Raw genomic sequence first — 16,376 nt, 5'->3', positions numbered from 1 at the left:
AAAGCCATTTGTTTCGTCATTTAAACAACTTTAGAGCCCTAACGACCGGATTTTCCTTGAGGGGCTCCGGCGGAGCTTCGCCCATGTCCTGCTCTCCCTCAGACAGCCAAGGAGGGAAAAAAGACAATGGTATAAGTATTTAACATACTATTTACTTTTAAACTTGTTGGGAAATGTAACAAGACTTGCCATTTTAACCATTTTAAGGGTGCGCTTTGATGGTATTGATGACATTCTATTTTTTTTTAAATTGTAGTTATTTATGGGTGGCGGGTGCCAACTACGGCACTTTCTGAGATCTGAGGAGAACTTTGGAGAATCGGTTCTCTCATTCCAACACATGAGTCCTGGGAATGTAGCGTGGGGGTATCAGATTTGGTGCAAGTGCTCTTGTGGGCTAAGTCACCTCACAGACCCTCTAACCTGTTTTTAAGGTTGGGGTATTGATTCAGCTTCAAAAGCTAGATGTCGTCTTAGGATCAGTGCCTATCTTGGCGGTTCTTAGGATCAATGCCTATCTTGGCGGTTCTTTTTTTCTCCGGGGACAGGGTTTCTCTGTGTAACCCTGGCTGTCCTGGAACTGGCTCTGTAGACCAGGCTGGCCTTGAACTCAGAGATCCTCACCTCTGGAGTGCTGGAATTAAAGGTGTATGCCACCACACTCAGCTTCTTGGCTCAAAGTCTGTGAGAACCTGAAATTATTGACAATTTTCAGCAAATGGTGTTTAAGCACATTTGGAAAGAGTGTAGAATTGGAATCAGAAGCCCAAGATAGGGGTTCTAATCCTACCACCATTTAGTAGGTGAATAATCTTGACATTTTGGGTCTTTTGGGGTGGCGAGCGTGCCAGAGAGTGAACTTTGAAAAGTAATTTAAAAAAATTATTATTTATTTATGTATATATCTGTGTATCTTCGTGAGCTAGACAGGCAGGGCTACAGAGAAAAAATCCCTGTCTTGAAAAACCAAAAAAAGGGCTGGAGAGATGGCTCAGGGGTTAAGAGCACTGGCTACTCCTCCAGAGGTCCTGAGTTCAATTCCCAGCAACCACATGGTGGCTCACAAACTATCTGTAATGAGATCCAGTTCCCTCTTCCAGCCTGCAGGCAGAACACTATATACATAATAAATAAATAAATCTTAAAAAAGAAATTATTGGCAATCAGCATAATGATGACTTTCTAAAAACCATCTTGAGAGTCTAGCACAGTGTTATGTCAGTAGTAGTTATGAATAGATACACTTTGATTTTTTTTGAGGTGTTGGCAATAAAACCAAAACTCTTGGGCATAGCTAGGCAAGCCCTGTTCCACTGAACCACATCCTAAATCCTTAGGTTTTTTTTTTTTTTGTGTGTGTGTGTGTTTGTGTGGTTTTTCAAGACAGGGATTCTATGTGTAGCTTTGGGGCCTGTCCTGGAACTCACTCTGTAGACCAGGTTGGCCTTGAATTCAAAGAGATCCACCTGCCTCTGCCTTCCGAGTGCTGGGATTAAAGGGCAACTTCTTTTAATTAATGTACCTTTGATTAACATTTCACATTGCTGAGGCTCAGGTTCTTCATTCTAAAAGGGGCATCAGCCAGATGTAGTGGTATATGCCTGTAATCCCAGCACTGAGAGCTGAGGCAGGAGGATGAAGAATTTGAAGGTCATTTTTCATATGTAAGACCCTTACCCTTCATATGAAGGATCTTAACCAAAATCAAACCAAAGCCAATCAGAGAATCATAGTTTTTTTTTTTCTGCCTGTAAACAGGAATTGAAGTAGTAAGATGTGATCCAATTTTTTTTTTTAAAAAAATTTCTATTTGTTTTATTGTCAGTAATTGTAGGAGACCACTTCCAACCTGTTGAAGCGTTCCTGGGGGAGGAGTGAGTAATGAGGAAGCATTAGATAGAAATATAGATGGAGACACCGAGTTGATTCATGATGGGTTTTTGAAACATCAGCAAGGAGAGGGGCAAAAGACCACACCTTTCAAGGTTGAGGTTTAAAGTACCAACAAGTGTAGACCCTTCAAAACACCCGGTAGCCTGGTAACCATGCCCTTGGCCAAATCATCCCATTATGCAGCCCTGCTGGGCAAAGAAAGCTTAGACTTTCTGATCTTGAGCAAGGCCTTACTAGGGAGCCTCTGTGGACCCCCACAAGTAATACTGTTTTATCTTTTTCCCATGGATATTTGTGGCTCTTGCAAGGATACCAAGTGGAGTGATACCTCTGTGTTTTTTCCCAGAAATTGACTCCTCAATTCCAAACCCTTGCTGTTTTTGGTAAGGCTGCTTTTTCATCCTCCATGGGAAGAAATTGCATTAATAAATCTTTGTCCTTTTTTTTTTTTTTTTTGGTTTCTCGAGACAGGGTTTCTCTGTGTAGCTTTGCGCCTTTCTTGGAACTCACTAGGTAGCCCAGGCTGGCCTCAAACTCACAGAGATCCGCCTGCCCCTGCCTTCCCAGTGCTGGGATTAAAGGCATGTGCCACCACCTCCCAGCCAATCTTTGTCTTTTGTTATGCAGCCAGAGTCTACCTTCCTGCTAATATTAGGGGCACTCTCTTACATTTTGCAAAGTGCCTTGGCCTCAGTTAACCCCTTCGACTTCACTATCTTTCTGCCTTGCCACTCTCCACCCTCCCACATCCAACACCACACAGGCAATGCTGTTCAAGACTTGATTCCAGGGATGCCTTATCTCAATTTTCTTTACATTGTGTGTGTGTGTGTGTGTGTGTGTGTGTGTGTGTGTGTGTGCGTGTGCGTGTGCGTGTGCGTGTGCGTGTGTGTGTGTGTGTGTGTGTGTGTGTCCGTCTTTGTGGGCATGATTTGCTAAAGGATGTGTGTATAGATCAGAGGTGGGTTCTGGAGACTGAACTCAGGTTGGCAGGTTTTGCTATAAGCCTCTTGAGTCTTCTTGTTGCTTCCCTCCAGCTCCACAAGCCCCATCTGATTAAGTGGCGCAATGTTATTTATTAAGCAGTGCTGTTTATCATGCCAGAGAAGCCACGAGGCACAACGAAACCCACTATAAGAGTTTATTAAGGGAAGGGAATAGAAGGGGTGTGCAGAGGCCTATGGAATGATCGTGCAGGAAGAGAGCAGAGGAATAGGTGGAACCCACTTTTATAGCCCCCTCCACCGCACATTCGCATATGGGTTTATGTAGCTATGCAACGCATGCACATAGATTGTGTGACCACACTGCGTGCAGATTACGTCATCATTACGTGGTCACGAAGCACAGGGATTATGCAGGATGTAAGGCTCTAGGATGGCTGAGCATCTTGCCTGGCTACTGGACAGTACATGCGGGGTCTTGTAGCTGGGGGAGTGGCTAGGAATTCTAACACCATCCCCGTCTCAGTTTCCTTTCTTTTAAAAATGTATTTTGTTTTGTGTTTGTGTTTATATAGCTATGTGGACATGCCATGGCTCCTGGAGGGAGGACAGAGGGCAGTTTTCAGGAATAAGTTCTCTCTTTCTGCTCTGTGGGTCCCAAGGATCAGACTCAGGTCTACAGGTTTGGTAACAAGGACCTTACTGGCTGAGCCATCTCCTTGACCGTTTATCTCAAATTTTATTGCATTTCAGCTGGTGTACCCTAAACTGTCTCATCTTTGGAATTGCTTCTCCTTTTAAATCTTTATTTACTTATATTTATTTTTAAAATTATTATAGTATATGTATATGATATGTGTGTTTAGGGGAATGTGTGTGGAGGTCAAAGAACAACTTTTGTGCAGTTTGTGCTCTCCTACCTTTTTTTTTTTTTTTTTTTTTTTGGTTTTTCGAGACAGGGTTTGTCTGTGTAGCTTTGCGCCTTTCCTGGCGCTCACTTGGTAGCCCAGGCTGGCCGCGAACTCACAGAGATCCGCCTGCCTCTGCCTCCCGAGTGCTGGGATTAAAGGCGTGCGCCACCACCGCCCGGCCTTCTACCTTTTTTTTTTTATTATGGATTTTGAGTATTGACCTTAGATTGCCAGGTTTGTGCTGCAAATGCTTTTACCCAATGAGCCAACTTCTTTGACCTTATTTATTTTTATTCATTTTTATGACAGGATCTCATTCTGTAGCAAATTCATGGCCTTGTTTTCTTTTTTCTTACATATATAAATTCTTACATATTTATATTCCTAAATATGTATATATATATATCCATAAATATATAAATACAACCTGCCCAATCTCTACAATGTTATGTTACCTGTGTGTATATCATCTTAGGGCTGACCATTTGGTATTGGAGAACCTATTGGGGCTCTTCTCTGTGAAAGACCTTTTCTCCCACTCTACATTCCCTAGTTGCCCGCAGTTCTTTGTCTAGGGTTGAAGCCCCCTGAGCTTTCTTCCCCCCCATGTCAGCATGTCCTTTGTGTCATTGTTGTTCAGGTCCTGCTTAGGCAGCTGTGTCGATGAGACTTCATGGGTATAAGCCCCTCTGCCATATTTTTTTTAATTTTATTTATTTTATTTTACAATACCATTCAGTTCTACATATCAGTCATGGGTTCCCCTAATCTCCCCCCTCCCACACCCTCCCCTTACCCCCAGCCACCCCCCCATTCCCACCTCCTCCAGGGCAAAGCCTCCCCCGAGGACTGCAATCAACCTGGTAGACTCAGTCCAGGCAGGTGCGGTCCCTTCCTCCCAGACTAAGCCAAGTGCCCCTGCATAAGTCCCAGGTTTCAAACAGCCAACTCATGCAATGAGCACAGGACCTGGTACCACTGCCTAGATGCCTCCCAAACTGGTCAAGCTAAACAACTGTCTCACCTATTCAGAGGGCCTGATCCAGCTGGGGGCCCCTCAGCCTTTGGTTCATAGTTCATGTGTTTCCATTTGTTTGCCCTCTGACATATTTCTAGGAGACAGAATCTTACAGGCAACTTCCTGTTTGGCTCTCACAGTCTTTCAGACTCTTCCAAAGTGATCCCTCAGCCTTAGGTGTAGGAATTGTGTTGTAGATGTATCAGTTGGCACTTGACACCACAGGATCTCTTATTCTCTGTATTTTGATTGGTTGTGGTTTTCTGTAATGGTCTCTAGCTTTTGTAAAGAGAAGTTTCCTTGGTGAAGGAAAAAACTAAATTTGTCTGTGGGTGTAAGGATAAATATTTAGAGTGTAGTTAGGGATTATGGTCCCCCTCACTTTTCTTTTTTGTAAAGTAGTGGTTGTTTCTCCTCCAAGACCCATGACTTTACTAGCCCTAGGTGGTTGACTAGGTTTCCAGTACCAGGCATGATTTCCCTCCTGTTGAATGAGCCTTAAGTTCAATTAGAGAGCTGCTGGTTACCACCAACATGTGCCTATTATAGATATGAAAGGATAAAGAGTAACAACTCATTTACAATGTTTTACATTGCTATGGATTTTAGTTTATTGATGCAAATTTGAAGTTAATTTTGTTATACTATATGTATATTTCTACTCTTGTTTAATGTATTATGTTTGTGCAGCTCATTTAAAATTGTAATATTTAATTAAAAATACAGGTTAATAATTAGTCATCTATGATAGTCAAACTTATAGCCATGTTAGTTAAGTTTTCTGGTATACATAGATATATTTCAGATAGATAGGTAATCTTCAAACACTTCAAAGACCTACAGAATATGGCATTTAAAATGTTTTAATAACTTAGACTTTCCTGGACAATAAGATGCATCTGCTCCTGCCAGTACCATTTTACTTCAAAGAGAAAGATGGGCGTCGAAAACACTCCATATGGAGTTTATCTTCTTCTTGGCAAAAATAGCCATTTGGGCAAGAAACTGTTCTTGCCTGGAATGCTTGACAAAATGTTGTATTGACTGGACATGCAGGACCCATAGGAAGGTGATCACTGAACTTTGCAAGGCGAGATGGTCCTTCAGGTTCCTGCTTCGCAGAGGAGACTGCCAGACATTCTATAGGACACAGAGAGAAGCAACTGGGAGACTCTAGGCTGAAGATGGATGCACCAACGTTACAGAAGAAGTTTGGAAGACTGTCCAGGCAGGCAGCTATGTCTGTCATTTCCAGAATTTTGGAAGTTGCTTACAATGCTCTTCCTGTTTACTTAGGTAATATTATATTCTTCTGAGGTCTTTGATGTATTTGAAGACTAGATAGTTATGATTTTCCTTGGTTATGATAAAAGATAAATTAGATATGAAACCTTAGACTCACAAATATAGGATAGATAGAATATTTTCCTTAATTTTGTCAAATACAAATAGATTAGATATTGTAACTATAATTCATGCTTGATAACTGTTCTATTATGTTAAAGTTAAAACTCTCCTTTTTGATTAGACAGAAAAGGGGAAGTGTTGTGGGATATCTTTCTGTATGATGTGAATATGCTCTGATTGGTTGATAAATAAAATGCTGATTGGCTAGTAGCCAGGCAAGAAGTATAGATGGGGTAAGCAGAGAGGAGAATTCTGGGAAGTGGAAGGCTGAGTCAGGAGTCGCCAGCCAGACACAGAGGAAGCAAGATGACAAGGCAGAGCTGAGAAAAGGTACCAAGCCACGTGGCTAAACATAAATAAGAATTATGGGTTAATTTAAGTGTAAGATCTAGTCAGTAATAAGCCTGAGCTAATGGCCAAGCAGTTATAATTAATATAAACTTCTGAGTGATTATTTTATAAGCGGGCCATGGGGCTGTGAGGGCCTGCTGGGACCGGAGAAGCCTTCCTACTACATGTGCCACTCCTGTACCCTTAGGTTATTGTGCCATGCTGGTCCTTGTGGTTCATAGGTGTTATAGCTGAGTGAGACTGTCGGTGCTTCCTTCCTGGAAGCTTGCATGGCACCATGAAAGCTAGTCCTCAGGGAGGAAGCTTTTAGGTCAGATCCAGCTCAGGGATTTCTGGGCCCTGTTTCTGAAGTTCATCGTGTCTTCTTCAAAAGGGATTTGCTTCCAACTGTGAGAGGCAACCAAGGGCAACATCAATAGCTTATAATGTTTTGGGAGTCTCTTGGACAACCTGGACCAACAATTCAAAAGGGAGCTTCCCATGCCTGCTGTTGGAGTTTTGTTAGATGGTCTATTGCTCTTGGAGGGAACATTATCAGCCCAGATGGAAAATTTTCACTTAAACTGTATAAGTATGGACAGACTTATATGTATTACATGTAATTTTTGGTAGATAATAATATGATGCTTTATGACTTTTGGAAGGTATCTTTACTATTATTTTAGTCTCCACCCTCCTTCTTCTGTATTTATCTCTCTCCCCTCATTTTTTTTCTATGTTTCCCTTGAAGGACATTTAGGTTATTTCCATTTCCTAGCTATTGTGAACAGTGGCAATATTTATTTTATTTTGCCTGTATTTCTGTGCACAGCATTCATGCCTGGTGCCTGCAGTGGCCTGAAGAAGGTGTACTATCCCCTGGAACTGGAGTTACAGACTGTGCTAGGCTGCCGTGTGGATGCTGGGAATTGAAGCTGAGTCCTCCGGAAGAGCAGCCTGTTAACCAATGCGCCATCTCTCCAGCCTCTCATGTATTTATTTATTGTTGACACAGGTTCTCATGTAAGCCAGCCTTGCTTCTAGCTCACCGGGTAGTTGAGGATGACTTTGAACTTCTTATCCTCTTGTTTCTATCTCACAAATGCTGGGAATACAGGCCAGTACTACCACACTGGCTTTATGTGGTGCTTGGGAATCAAACTCAGGATCTCGTGTATGCCAGGCAGGTACTCTCTACCAAGTGAGTTATAACCCCGTACCCTTTTAAAATTTATTTTAATTCTTTTAAAAGATTTATTTATTTATTATGTATACAGTGTCCTGCCTGCATGTATGCCTGCAGGCCAGAAGAGGGCACCAGATCTCATTACAGATGGTTGTGAGCCACCATGTGACTTCGGGAACAGCAGTCAGTGGTTGTTAATCACTGAACCATCTCTCCACCCTTATTTTAATTAGAGAGAGAGAGAGAGAGAGAGAGAGAGAGAGAGAGAGAGAGAGAGAGAGAGAGAGAGAGAGAGAGAGAGAGAGAGAGAGAGAGATTGATTGAGATTCTGTTACAGCCCCCATGTGTAAGTCAAAGGACATCTTAGTGGAGTTTGCTCTCTCCTTCCAACATGTAGGTTCTAGGAATTGAACTCAAGTCCTCAGGTTTGTATGGAAGTGTCAAATCACTGAGCCCTCTTCCCCCTCCCCCATCTGTTTTCTTTTTAGTTTTGTTTCTGTGTGTTGGTGTGTGCAGATGCCAGGTGCAAGTGCCATAAGGGGCTAGAGGAGTGGAATTCTTCGGGGGCTGGAGTTCCAGGTGGTTGTGAACTGCTTGTCTGATGTGGGTGCTGAGAACTGAATCTGAGTCCTCCTCAAGAGCAGGAACTACTTTTAACCACGGAGTCATCTCTCTGGCCCTCTATATTTTAAAATTTGAGACAGGGTCTTGCTATGTATCCCCAGCTGGACTGGAACTTGCCTTTCTCTGAGTCCTAAGTGCTGGGATGATGGACGTAAGCCCCCAAGCCTGGCTTTCCTTTGAAATCTTGACCTTCAGCATCACAGCCTCTGCTGCTAAACTCACCTGTGCTTTTGCTCCCTTCAGGCCCCTCTGCCTTTCTCTCTGCCCGGTAGGCTCTCGCTGCCTTCAGTCTGTGTACTCTAGGACTCGACCTTTGGCCCTCCACTACAATGAAATTCTTTAAAGAGGCTCCCACTTGGCCCACTTGACACCACCAGCAAACTGGTTTTAGCCGTCAACTATATTTATATATGTTATAACTGGACATCAGTGCACAATTGCCTTTCTAAACTCCACTAGGTCTTCAAAGAATATTTGTCTAAGTGGTGAGTCTTGTTTTATCCTGGTTATTCAAAAATTTCATGATCATTTGGGAGGCAAGGGGAGGAGATTGCTTTAAGTTTGAGACCATCCTGGCCTTCTACACATTGAGCTCCAGGTCAGCCAGGGTGAACATAGTGGACCTCTTTTCTATTCCTAAGGTCTCACATAACCCAGGCTGGCCTCGAATTTACTAAGTACCCAAGGAGGATCTTGAACTTATGATCCTCTTGTTTCTATTTTCCATTGCTGCGATTATAGATATGTGCCATCGTGGCAGATCGATGCTGTGTGTTGAAGATACGATATGTGATCTTGTGTTTGCTAGGCAAGCACTCTACCAAATTAGCTGCATCTCCAGCCCTAGCCTGTCTCAAAAACCAAAAGAGAAACTAGCCAACAAAACCCCAAAGGAACAACAACAACAACAACAACCAAAGAAACAAAACTTACACGGGTTCCCTAAAATTTCAGCTCCCTTCAAATCTGTGTCTAGTTAGTTCCTTCCTTTTTCAGCTGTTTTCTCCCTTTCTTCACCTGAAACCACCTCCGGTGTCCTTTGCCACACTTATCTTTTCAACACTCCCCCACCGTCACATTGGAAGCCTTCTCTCCCACTTCCCTCCGCTCCTCCTCTCTCCCTAACTTCGTGCTAAGGAAGTTCATTTACCAATGGACATGTAGATGGGCGGTGAGCCCCTAGGCAAGAATTGGGCTTTGTTTTTCTCCTTTCTCAGCTTTTGGCTCCCGGACGGCTCTGTGGTGGGACGCTCTAGCATTTGTGGTGAGTGAAGTTGGCGGGAGAGCGAAGGGGCTCTGCTGGCCAGGTTCTGAGCTGTCCAGAAGTCATAGTGGTTGGGCTGAAGCTAGCTCACCAACAGGAGGGAGGGAGGGGCAGGCCCAGGCTGAGCGTGGCCTGGGGCCAAGGGCGACTAGAGCAGAGGGTGATGGGAGTTGCCTGTGCCGTAGGGAACACTTTTTAGGCGCCTGTTCTGTACTATCGCTGGACCCCACCGCTGCAACACCCCCAATTTCACAAGCAGCGTGAGTCAGCTCGGCCGGCTGCAGGACCGCCAGGGGAAGGTGGGTGAGGAGGGCTTCTCAGTTCCTGGGGCGGGCAGGACCCCGTGGTGACTAGAGCACCCTAGATGAGGTCCCTGCTCCCGCAGGACAGGTGAGCGCCAGGCCCAGCTGGCCGCTGGGTGGAGCTGCTTGAGCCACACTCCACGGCGTCCTCGCCACTACACAGGTAACTCCCTTCTCGGGCCTCCCCCGAAACCCCTCGGGCCTCGGTGCCCAGACCACCATATTTCCCCCGGGGCCATTTCGGCCCTGCCCGGAGCATACTTGGGGCCTGGATGCTTTTGTCCCCTTCCCGCTGGTGCCCACGCCCGGCCCACAGCCATTCGCTTCTCGCACACAGTGCTGGAAAACCTTGGCGATCGAGCAGGCCTTTGGGACTGGGGGACGCCCACTTGCGCCCAGTGCCGCGGTCGCCTGTTCCCTGGCAGTAGCTGGTGACCTGGGGTCCAAATCGGCGCGTCCCTGGGGTGTGTCTCTCCGCACAGGATTCTGCACCCCCAATCCCTACTTCTCCCTGCTTTGTGGATCCCCGAGATGGCGTTGGCGGAAGCGAAACCGCCCGCAGGGATGATTCGGTTTTTGAGTAGGCTTTCTATATCAGCTCATAGGTTAAACAACAACCCCTTTAGCTGGCCTCAGCATACTGAGCACTACCGCCTGGGGGGAGGCCGACTTGTACTTTATACCCAAGAAATTTTCCGCTTCACCTCAGGTCGGTGGGATTTAACTAGACTTAGCGGTTTCCACCAACCCACAAAGGTCCCTAGTACCCCCTTTCTAGTCAGTTCATTTCCCTGCCCACCCCCCTTGCACTGTTTTGATGATCATCGTCTTGGCTTAGTTTTGCCTGCCAGTCACAAACGTCGTAAAAGGGGCTTATCCAGTAAGTACTTTTTGTGTCTGATTTACATTACTTTAAAAATGAACATCATTAGAAAGATGTCTCTTGGTGTTTCTGTTGCTGTAGGCCTGCACAGTGGAATGGAACCACTGGTCATGTGTGGCAAGTTGGAAATGAGATGTGCTTTAATAATGTGCTTGTTTTTTCCCCAAGGCTTAGTACAAAGCTGGTGACATGTAGCTCACAAGTTAATTGTTGCATCCATTACAGCGTTTCTCTTTTCTTTAAGACAGGGTCTTATATAGAGCAAGTTGGCCTCAAACTCATCCTCCAGCCTCCACACCCCAAGTGCTTGTATTACAGGCCTGTACCAGCACTCTAAACAAATGATTATAATTTTGAACTCATTAGGTTAAAAAAAATATTGTAAGACTTCTGGGAGGTGACTCCTAGCACTCCCACTGATGAGTCTGACACAGAGGGACAGTGAGGTGGAGGCTAGCCTGGACTACAGAGTGAGATTCTCTCATCTCAAAAATCTAACAACAATGACATTGTTATTAAGGGATGGGAGTGTAGCTGAGGCAGTAGGATACTTGTCTATAGTTTGTAGAAAATCCTGGGTTTGATTATAGCACTATGTAAACCAGGGATGGTGGTCGCCCATGGCTGTATTTTGAGTTCAAGGCCAGACTAGGCTACCAAAAATGGAAAAGATGTATTTATTGTTAATGACATCTCTTTGTTGCTCTGTTTCTTTCTTTCTTTCTTTCTTTTTTTTTTTTCCGAGACAGGGTTTCTCTGTGTAGCTTTGGAGCCTGTCCTGGAACTTGCTCTGTAGACCAGGCTGGCCTTGAATTCACAGAGCTCCGCCTGCCTCTGCCTCTGCCTCCCGGGAGCTGAGATTATAGGTGTGTGCCACTACTGCCCGGCTCCTCCTATTTTGTTTTAATTAAAATATTTATTACATTATTTGTGGTGTGTGTGTGTGCAAATGTGGATGCTCCTCCTATAGTCTTAAATTTTTCCCCCAAACTTATTTGCTCAGGAAAGGTAAAAAGGATTAGGATAGGTATGTAACTCAGTAGGTAGGATACTTGCCTAGCATGCACATGAAGCCCTGCATTCAGTCCCCAGCACCGCATAAAACCATAAAAACCAGCTGTGGGGCTAGTGAAATGGCTCAAGCTAGTTAAAAGTGCGTTCGAAGCAAGCCTTGAGGACCTGATTTCAATTCCCAGAACTCATGTAAAAAAGCTGAATGCTGCTGGGTGGTGGCGCACGCCTTTGATCCCAGCACTCAGGAGGCAGAGCCAGGCGGATCTCTGTGAGTTCAAGGCCAGCCTGGGCTACCAAGTGAGCTCCAGGAAAGGCGCAAAGCTACACAGAGAAACCCTGTCTCAGGAGGGAAAAAAAAAGCTGAATGCAGCTGGGCCTGGAGCTCAGTGGCAGAATGCTTGCCTAGTATGTGTGAGACCTTGCATTCAATCCTCAGGACTGCAAAAAATCTATAAAACTAAATCTGTAATAATTATATATATATATATATTATATATATATATATTATATATATTATATATATATATATATATATATATATTTGCTGGGTGTGGTGGCATAGACCATGCCTCAAAACAAAGTGAAAGGTGAGAACTAATTTCTGAAAGTTGTCTTCTGGTCTCACTATGTAGGACTTTCAGGACTTTCGAAAACATGAGGATGTGAGTTTGATCCCCAGAACCCATATAAAAAGTCTGAGCAGAGTATACATGTCTGTAATTGCAGTTCTGAGGAGATGGAAATAGGCAGATCTCTGGGGCTCACTGGCCAGGCAGCCTAGCCTAATAGGGGAGCTCTAGGCCAGTGAGAGAGAGACCCATGTCTCAAAGGAAGACACATTTGAAGTTGTTCGCTGCTCTTGATATGCATCCCCACAGACAGGAATACAGGAGTGTGCACACAGAAGCACATGCAAAAAAAGCAGGGGGAGATGGTGTGTTTTTTTTTTTCTTTTAGAGACAGGGTTTCTCTGTCACTTTGAAGCCTGTCCTGGAACTTGACCAGGCTGGCCTTGAACTCACAGAGATCCACCTGGCTCTGTCTCCCAAGTGCTGGGACTAAAGGTGTGCACCACCACTGCCCAGCATGGGATATGGTGTTTTTAATATATAGAAAACTAACGGTTGTCTACAATTCACTCACCTAAATATACTAGCATGGTGGTTTGTTTTTTGACAAATTGGGAAATGGACAATTAAGATTTTCTTCTTCTTTTTTTTTTTTTTTTTTGTTGTTTGTTTCAAGACAGGGTTTCTCTGTGTAACAGTTTTGGCTCTCCTGGAACTAACTCTGTAGACCAGGCTGGTTTTGAATTCACAGAGTTCCATCTGCCTCTGCCTCCCAAATGCTGGGATTCAAGATTTTCGTCTTAACTTGAAAAAGCATAGATGAGACGCTGTTATATTAACTTTATATATCACCCCCCCATGCAACGAAGTTATTTCTTTTTAGACAGTCTCATGTAGTTCATGCTAGCTTTGAACTCCTGACCCTCCTGCCTTAACCGACCAAGTGCTGGGATTACAGGCATGCATCCTGCCTATCTAGGATAAGAGCTCATTTCTTTTTTAGGGTCAAATAATATTCCAAACTATTGATAATTTTATTCCACTTTCCAGATAATAAAACAGGCTAAGAAATTGTAATTGTCTTGCCTACATATAGTTTGCACAGCTTTGAAACATTTTCCAGTGCTTCTAAATCTTAGGGAAATGTAGTTTGTCATGACAAAGCTAGGTAGAGGTCCGAGTTGGAGTGGATGGAAAGTCAAGGGAACGAAGGCAGCTGCTTTTCCTTGTAGGAAATAGCCTTAGCTTTCTTTCTAGTGGCAGGAATAAAAGCCACAAAATCAAGGGAGGGTAGTAGTTGGCAAATATGAATAAAAGTATAGGAGAGCTGGAGAGGTGGCTTAGTAGTTAAGAACACTGGCTGCTCTTCCAGAGCACATAGGTTCAGTTCCCAGCACCCACATGGCACCTCACAACTGTCTGTGACTCCAGTTCCAGGCATCTGCAGGCACCGGACATGCACTTGGTGTATAGATATGCATGTAGGTGGAGTAACCATATGTGAAAAATAATAATTTTAAAAAGGAACGAAAGTGTAATCATCCATGTGTATGAAAATGTCACAACAAAGCCCATTACTTTGTATGAAAACTGAAAAAGATAGGGCTTACAAAATAATACTTTGTCTGCAATCCCAGAATGTGGGAAGTGGAAGCGGGAAGGCTAGGAGATCAAGGCCAGCCTTAGCTACACAGGGGATTGGAGTCCAGCTTGGGCTACAGGAGACCATGGCCTGAAAGCAACAGGAGCGGCAGCAGCAAGTCCACGCGCCCCACCCCAGCAGCACCAGACTGGATGTGGTGGTGTGCATTTGTAATTCCAGCCCTCGGGAAACTGATGCAGGAGGATCATGAGTTCCAGGGTAGCTTAAGATAGATAGGGAAGCCCTTTCTCAAAGAAAAATCAAAACCCCCAAAACTTGTTTCAATATTTTTGAGCATTTAAAATGCTATGTGCTTTTGGAATTAGAGTTTGATATGCTCTCTACTGACTTGAGAGAATCAATGTTTCTACTCTGTGACCCTTTAGTTTTTTTTCTCTTAGGATTTTTTTTTTTAACTTTATATGAGACACTGTAGCCAATATTGGCCTAGTGTCTCGGTAATCCTCCTGCTTCAGTCTTCCGAGATTACAGGTTAGGTGTAATCTACCATGCTTGCGTTGGACTCTCGTTTATTTATATACCTTTTGGTTTTGTTTCAGGCAGTCTTGCTATGTAGCCCTGGCCTGGTACTCCCTGTGTAGCCAGGTTAACCTCAAACTCTTGGCAGCCCTGCCTTGGCCTCTTGAGTTAGTTAGTTTGTTTGTTTTTTTTCCTTCTTTGAGACAGGGTCTCACTGTGTAGCCATGACTGGCCTGGGACTTGCTCTGTAGAGCAGGTTGGCTTTGAGTTTAGGGAAATCTCTCTTGGCCTCCCGAGAGCTGGGACTAAAGGAGTGAGCCACCACACTAGCTAGCTTTACGTTGTTGTTGGGACTGGGTCTTACTCTGTAGCATAGTCTGGTTTGGAACTCATTATGTAGCCTGGGCTGTGTTTGAACTCAGAACTGTCTTCTTGCCTCAGTCTCCTGAGTACTGGGATCATAGGCTTGCCTACCTTACCTATTTTTTTTTTTTTTTTTGGTTTTCCGAGACGGGGTTTCTCTGTGTAGCTTTGCGCCTTTCCTGGAACTCACTTGGTAGCCCAGGCTGGCCTCGAACTCACAGAGATCCGCCTGCCTCTGCCTCCCAAGTGCTGGGATTAAAGGCTGGCCCCCGATTCTTAATTCTTAATTTGTTTTTTTTTTTTTCAGATTTCATCTGGGTATTGGCAGCCACCCACTCACCCGCCAATGAAGTATATCCTGGTTACTGGTGGAGTCATCTCAGGCATTGGTAAAGGGATCATCGCCAGCAGCATTGGCACCATTCTCAAGTCATGTGGTCTCCGAGTTACTGCCATCAAAATCGACCCCTATATTAACATCGATGCCGGGACTTTCTCACCTTATGAACATGGTAGGAAAGGGAATCTTTTCCTTTTAAAGTGCTAAAGTAATTTGCAGTGGTTTCTTGTATGTGTTTAAATGTTTATTTATGTGCATATGTGTCTATATATGCCATGTGTATACAGGTGCCTACAGAGGCTGGAAGAGAAAGGTCCCCTGGAGCTGGACTTACAGGTGGATGTGAGCTACCTGCCATGGGTGCTCTGGGACCTGAACTCTGGTCCTCTGCAAGAGCAACAAATCCTCTTAACTGCTGAGCCATCTCTCCATCCTCTTGTCTTGTGTTTTGGGTAATTTCTCTAGTATAGGCTTCCAGAAGTAGACTTGCTGGATCATACCTTAGAAATGTTCGAAAGTCCTTAAGGCTATTGATTCATTCAATTTGAAAAATAAGGGTATTTCCCAAACTCTTGATACATAATGTGTGTGTGTGTGTGTGTGTGCACGTGCATGTACAAGTGCAGTGTCACAAGTTCTGGGATTATAGGTATGAGTTTCCTTGCCTGATTGAAAAATAATCTGTTGGAAGTAAGTTTTAATTTCTACATTGCCTTTTGATCATAGGTGAAGTGTTTGTTTTAAACGATGGCGGAGAAGTTGATTTGGACCTTGGAAATTATGAAAGATTCTTGGACATTAATCTTTATAAAGACAACAACATCACCACTGGGAAGATCTATCAGCATGTGATCAATAAAGAGAGGCGTGGTGATTACCTGGGGAAGACTGTTCAAGGTATTTTACTGCATAACATTGTGGACCCTGTATGCTAAGCATCATTCAGAGGACACTGTATATTTAACAGAAATGAGAAGGTTGTGGGCCCTAAAATCTCTGCTTTCTTTTCTTTTTCACTCAGAAATGTAAAGATTGCTGCCCTCCAATGTTCCTGAATATATCTTCATCAGTTTTTGTTATTAGATAATATTTTTAATTTTTTTTTCAAGACAGGGTTTCTCTGTGTAACAGCCCTGACTGTTATGGAACCCACTCTGTAGACCAGATCTCATAGAGATCTGCCTGCCTCTGCCTTCCAAGTGCTGG

At 44.1% G+C, this 16,376-nt stretch overlaps 1 protein-coding gene across 1 annotated transcript in view; it reads left to right on the top strand.

Annotated features, from left to right (window-relative positions):
* The first annotated feature begins 10,717 nt into the window (after nucleotides 1-10,717).
* Nucleotides 10,718-16,376, top strand: part of Ctps2 (CTP synthase 2) — a 107,714-nt gene continuing 102,055 nt past the window's right edge. The window contains 3 exon segments of the mRNA XM_028887755.2: nucleotides 10,718-10,759; nucleotides 15,138-15,342; nucleotides 15,897-16,067. Of these exon segments, the coding sequence (XP_028743588.1) occupies nucleotides 15,177-15,342; nucleotides 15,897-16,067 (337 nt within the window). The 5' untranslated portion in view covers nucleotides 10,718-10,759; nucleotides 15,138-15,176.

Source organism: Peromyscus leucopus, chromosome X (assembly GCF_004664715.2).
Source record: "Peromyscus leucopus breed LL Stock chromosome X, UCI_PerLeu_2.1, whole genome shotgun sequence".
Taxonomy (NCBI): domain Eukaryota; kingdom Metazoa; phylum Chordata; class Mammalia; order Rodentia; family Cricetidae; genus Peromyscus; species Peromyscus leucopus.
The sequence above is the reverse complement of the archived record's forward strand: the minus strand, read 5'-3'. Positions and strand labels throughout refer to the sequence as shown.